Source organism: Zingiber officinale, chromosome 7B (assembly GCF_018446385.1).
Source record: "Zingiber officinale cultivar Zhangliang chromosome 7B, Zo_v1.1, whole genome shotgun sequence".
NCBI lineage: Eukaryota > Viridiplantae > Streptophyta > Magnoliopsida > Zingiberales > Zingiberaceae > Zingiber > Zingiber officinale.
The window spans coordinates 108,562,189-108,568,530 of record NC_055999.1 but is presented as its reverse complement, the minus strand read 5'-3'; the positions used below and the strand labels follow the sequence as shown (position 1 = coordinate 108,568,530).

Sequence of the window (6,342 nt, the reverse complement as noted above, 5' to 3'; positions counted from 1 at the left end):
GTGAAAAGGTTTCCTCATAATCGATTCCCTCTTTCGAGTGTACCCTTCGCAACAAGCCTAGCTTTGAAGGTTTCTACCTTCCCGCCCTCTTTTCCTTTTGTAGATCCACTTGCATCCAACGGCTTTTACACCATCGGTGGTTCTACAAGCTCCTGGACCTTATTAGAGTACATAGACTCTATTTCGAATTCATTGCCTTTTGCCAAGATCTGCGATCTATATCTTGGAGTGCTTCTTCATATGTTCAGGATCAGGTTCATGTTTCCCGGATCAAGTCCAAGACTCTCCCAAAACATGAATCTTTCAGTTGCTTTACAACCCTCCCACTACGACGAGGCACCGTGGTTGTGTATCATATGTGACACATGTTGCTCTTGTGGTACTTCATCTTGTCTTGTTTACTCAAGTAGACGTGTCCTCTTTAAGTTCTTCTAAAACAACTTTGCTACTGGGCTTGTGATCCATTATATAGTCTTCTTCTAAAAACTGGGCATTGGTGCTAACAATGACTTTCTGGTCTTTAGGACTATAAAATAAACCACCTTTCGTTCCTTTGGGATATCCTACAAACACGCGAACTTCTGTACGAGATTCTAACTTATCAGCATCTGGTTTCAGCACATGTGCTGGAATACCCCAAATCTGAATATGTCTTAGACTGGGTTTTCGCCCATTCCACAATTCTACGGGAGTAGAAGAAACTGATTTAGAAGGTACTAAGTTCAGAACGTATACTGCTGTTTCCAGAGCATATCCCCAAAATGAATTTGGTAATTCTGAATAACTCATCATCGATCTAACCATCTCCATAAGAGTCATGTTCCTTTGTTCTGCTACACCATTCTGTTGGGGTGTCCCAGGTGCAGACAATTGGGATTGAATCCCGGCCTCTGATAAGTAATTCCTAAACTCTCCTAAGAGGTATTTGCCACCACGATCAGACCGTAGTGTCTTGATACTTTTACCTAGTCGTTTCTCCACATCAACACTACAACAAAAACCCTCATAGACATCGGTGGAACAACAACAATTTTAAGCAAAAACCGATGTCTTTGAGTATTTTACACCAGTTTTTCCAAAAATCGGTGTCTATGAGTGCAGATTTTCGCTCATAGACATCGGTTTTTTAGGCGATGTCTATGAGCGCCTTTTTTTTGGTTAATAGACACCGATTTTAACAGCGGTTTTTAAAACCCGGTGTTAATGAACCAAAATAAAATATTTTAATATTCCCACCAGCCAAAATTTGCAACACCGTGAAGTTCCCTCCAAACCTAAACCTATATCGCACCCCTTCCTCCGACCATCTCTCTCAGCATAAACCTAAACCTAAACCTCCGACTATCTCTCTCAACCTCATCTCCCTCTTCCCCTTCCCCTTCCTAGATCGATGCCCCTTCCTCTCCCGATTAGGATCAACACACTACGTCCTTGCTTCCTCTCTCCGTCTCTGTGTCCGTCTCCGGTCGTCGGGCTACCCCTTCAATTTTGTCGTCTCCCCTCCAGATCCCCCTCAGCAACGATCTAGTCTCGAGATCCAGTTCTTAAATTCTTGGTCAGAAGAAGCTTCTATAGATCCGGCTTCGGATTCGAGCCCTAGATCTGTTTTCCGGTGTGCACCGCCTCTTCCTCTATTTTGATTTGCGTTTGTCTGCTATGTTTTTGATCTGGCAGATAAGCTAACCAAATTTGAGACGAAGAACAACCGGGTGAAGAGTGTGAGCTTCCACAGCAAATGTCCTTGGGTCCTTGCCAGCCTTCACAGTGGCGGTGAGCTATATCCCGAGGAAGAAGACTACTTCTAGGACAGCTTCGCCGAGCTCAACCCCAAGAAATCATGGGCCAAGAAGCTCAAGGAGGCCACTCTCAGCCTCAAAGTCAAAGCTTCCAGATCTTATTTCAAATCCCTGTTCCACAGATCTCGACCACAAATGACAAATTGGAAGGCCCAAAAACCTCGAGACGCCATCAAAATCCAAACATGGCGGAAGACGAGAGCTGGAGCAAGTCCTCCACCGCTTCTTCCAAGTTGTCGTCCTTCTCCAGCGAGTTCAGCGGCGGTAAGTCCATGCTGAGGTGGAGCAGCAGCACGAGCTATGATGCGGAGACCTCGATCCAAGGGGCGATCGCCTACTGTAAGAAGAGTAGTCAACGTGCGGTTGACTCCGGTCACTCCGCTGCCAGGAAGAGCGGAGTACTCACGGGATTCTACAATTTTTGTCTTCTTCTCGTCCTCCATCTCGTGCCTCCCTCGACTCTCAAAGCACTCAATCCTTAGTTCCCCACGCAACCACTCTTCTTCCACTTCTGTGCACATCTATGGAGGAAGGCAAAGACGTGGAGCACTCCAGAGCAACAGCCAGCTCCGTAATGCCATTGCCTAAATCTCCATCCACACAGTATGAAGAGAATGGGAGAGAGGAGGAGGGCTTCCACAACGCTTTGCTGGTCTTACAACATCTCTATTTTTTTTCCTGCTAAATTAATTGTTTCTGCTACTAATATCTCATTGCAGGAGCTGAAAGACCTGCGGTCTCAGCTTCACCATGCGGCAGAACATTGTGAGCGTGCATTTTCCTCAGCCCAGCAGAAGAAGATGTGAGCTGTTAATTTCTTCTTCCTTTCCTTTCCTTTCTTTTCTTTTCTTTTCCCTGCATCAACAAACAATTTTGGGAGGTTGATGTGCATTAGCATAAAATTAGGATTTTGGAGGGGACAAAGAGCTACATATGTGAAGCAGTTGTGGCAATAGTCGACCATTTAGGAACTGTCTCATCCAAACTCGAGCAGAGTCTCCTTGCAAATGCTGTGGTTAAGCAGACTGAACAAGGAATTGGTTGCTTGAAGTAGGTGAAGAAGTTTCTTCAAAGGCAGATACATTCAGTATATGCCCTAAAATTTGGTATGTCATAATTTAAATATTGTTTTGATTGAGTTGAATTGTTATGCTGCCATATAAGTTGTATGGCATTTTTTTTCCTTTGGCATGGTCTGGCAACATCACGTACTCCCAACTTATTGATAAACTAATGAAGAAATGGATGATATGTGAATTTCCAAGTCTTATTTGGAGATACATACTTGGTGACCAGGTAAATACTCACAATTAGATATTGGTATGACCAGTAGTAATGAAGCATCACTTTTCTGGCTAGATTGGTTTGACCGAATTCTTTCCACGATGGCATTAGAAATTTAAGATATGCAGTTATGAGGTCAACTCAGCTTTCCTAAGCTTTTCTGAGGTTAGCTAAAGTTGCAGTACTAACAAAGCCTTGCATCTTTACTAGTGGGAAAGAAATTGCTCCACTAAGTCCTTATTGTGTGTCTGACAAGCAATTCAGATTGTTTTGACACATTTCAGAGATCTACATAAGCAATAATATTTTGTTACAAGACATAATATCTCAAATAATGAACGATTGGTAATAGAAACACTAGTAATATTAACACAAATGCATGAACATGATGTTGCTATTTTCAGTACTGATTGTAATACTGAGCCATCTGTAATTTTTTTTACAGAAGCAACTAGCATTTACAATTGGCCAAGTTATATTCTCATCAGAATTTGTTAATTTGCCAACTAGCTTTGCGTGCTGCAATAGTTTGAGTTTGGTTTGTGGTTCATGATGTAATCGGCGATCTCTTCCAATTAAGATAAGACATTGGGATAGTTACTCATATTGGTTGACTTTAGATTTTTGAGTTGACTGTAGTATTTTATAAATCACTTCAATTGTCAAGGTCATTTAGAATAGTTCTGACAAGGTCTTCACTATTATGTGCCTTCATATTGTTTGCTCTGAGTTAAAGATAGTTCTGACAAGGTCAGATGTGTAGATGCGGAGGATGTTGGCATTTACCATAGTGGCACAAGTTGGTGTTGTCCTAGATCAAATAATTCGGGGGAACTATTGACTAACACCATCAAACATATTTAAATTGATTATAATTGAATTATAATATGCTTCATTTCTGTGTTACTAGTATGTTCCAATTTACCTCTAGAAGTTTGTGAACTTCATAGAAAAATTGATTTTACATATGACTAGATTCAGAATTTAGAAATTCTGTAGATTTTTTTTTAAAAAAAAATGGTTAGGTGTCACTTTTTTTTTCCCTGAAACCGACTTATGTATTTCTCCATGTTGGATAATATAAACCTTAAGAGTTGCATATTATGTATATCTTTTAGTAGGCCTCAAGTGAGATGGAATGAAGACAACTTGTATGAAATTGAAGCCAATAAACCAGTGAGGCAGAAAATAACTGAACCTAAAACACCTTATCATCCTATGGTTGAGGCTGATGGTAAGTCCGCAAATGTTAATTTATTCAAACAACTTGCACTTTGATCTAATATCTATTTAACAAGTTAAAGAGGGAATAAATAACTTTCAGATGCTTAAAACTCATTCATTGGTAATGCAGGTTGTTTATCGCCAAGAAGAACTTCGCAGGTCCAAATCATCCTCATCTTCTACTGCTTGCTGATTTTTTCCCCCTTTGATGAAGTGTCTTCTTTCTAATTACATGGCTCCAGAAGTTTTAAAACGAAATTATGGACCAGAAATTGATATATGGAGTGCTGGAGTTATACTCTATATCTTACTGTGTGGAGTTCCACCATTTTGGGCTGGTAAGCTTTCTATCAATAAATCCATTTTGCACACTTCATTATTTGTTCTACCACTTTCTACAAATAAGTTACTTATTATCTACTTGTGATAATGGAACCTATTATCTACTTTCTTGATAATGGAGTTCCACTTTCTTGATAATTTCCTATTTTAATCCATCTTACCTGTTTGTAAATGACATGTTAGTAACCCTGCAAAATATTAGTCTTCAAGATGCATTGCCTCTTCTCATTACATTTTAGTTCAAAATGCATGGTTTTTTTTTGCTTGATTTAAAGTTCAAGATGCACGGAACTTTTCTCCCCGAGAAAGCAGAGTGAAATTTTCATTATATTGCTATGCTGAATTATTAGTTAACTGTGGTACATGTTTGATGGAAAAGGAGATGTAATGGAGACTTAAGTCACTAATCAGCTGTAAGATTCTGGAGATCAGTATAGTAATGACAACTTCTCAGTTGGCATGCTTTGGAAGTTAAAGAGCGGATCTGCCTTGGCACAGTGCTCTTGTGGAGCTCTTTTGCGCTAGTTAAAGTTAAAATTCTAGTATGGTTAATACTTAGAGATAAGCTGAACATAATGTCAAACTTGAGGAAGCATGGACTTTTTGGATTTTTCGTGTCCCTTATGTGCTGGAGGAGTGGAGGAAACAAGCAGATATTTTTTTGATTGTGTATTATCTGTGTGATTGGATGATAGCATCTATGCTTGGGTTCTTTATTGATTGGGATGGTAAATTTAAAAAGGAAAAATGGATGGATGCCTGCAGGACTCTCACAGGTAAAAAGCTTTGAATCTTCAATACAATCACTAAAAGCCTCACTGTATCGAATCTGGCTTGTTTTCTACCTAGTTATTTTCTAAGATGTGCAGCCAAATCTTGAGTATTTGGTGTGCTCTTGGGAGACCTATTATGCATATGGAGGACTAGAGCACCAAGGTCTGCTTTACCTGCATTCATATTACTCTCAAGATAATGGAACCTATTATCTACTTGTTTATTTCTTCACTTTGATTATCATTTGTCATTGGACTGTTAATCTCTTTTTGATTTTGTGGATAACTTTGCTGCAAACTATGCTCTGAAGAGAGTTTATCATGTCAACTATGCATTGGAGATATCTGGACGCAGGAAACCTTGTTGGCATCTATTATGAACAAAGTCAACTTGACATGGCAATTCTGCATTACAAGCAAGCTATCAACTGTGATTCTACCTTTATTGAAGCTTACAATTATCTGGTAAGTTGATAATGGTCTAATATGTCAAAATGTGGTATCCTTCTTGATGGTGAGCCAGGTTAGTTAATGATCGACTTTCTTGCACATTAAAAGGGGAATGCTCTCAAAGACGCTGGACATTATAGGGTGACTTTTTAATTTGGATATTTTTATTCTCTTAAGTTTTTTTTCCTTGTTGAATAACTTCATTTTAATAATTTTTCCCAAGTCATCCTTTGCTTTACAACCTAACCATCCACAAGCATTGTCAAGCCTTGACAACATATACATGGATTGGTAAGCTTTAGAAATGTTTGATGACAACTGTGCGGATACTTTATTTTTGTTTCTTAATGAAACTTCTCTTCATGCATGAAGTACATAGAATATCATTGATAAAGCTGCAGGTTGTCAAAAAAGACTATCGGTAATTAGGAAGCTAATTTCAAAATTTTCACATTTGCATACTTCACTGGTGA

General features: G+C 39.2%; 1 protein-coding gene across 1 annotated transcript; it reads left to right on the top strand.

The window, feature by feature from the left end:
• The first annotated feature begins 2,312 nt into the window (after positions 1–2,312).
• Positions 2,313–4,497, top strand: LOC122004660 (probable protein ABIL1). The gene is made up of 5 exons (XM_042559513.1): positions 2,313–2,448; positions 2,516–2,598; positions 2,703–2,846; positions 4,202–4,328; positions 4,435–4,497. Exons 1-5 carry the CDS (start codon positions 2,320–2,322, stop codon positions 4,495–4,497), a joined length of 546 nt encoding a protein of 181 aa, XP_042415447.1. The 5' UTR covers positions 2,313–2,319.
• The last annotated feature ends 1,845 nt before the right edge of the window (positions 4,498–6,342 follow it).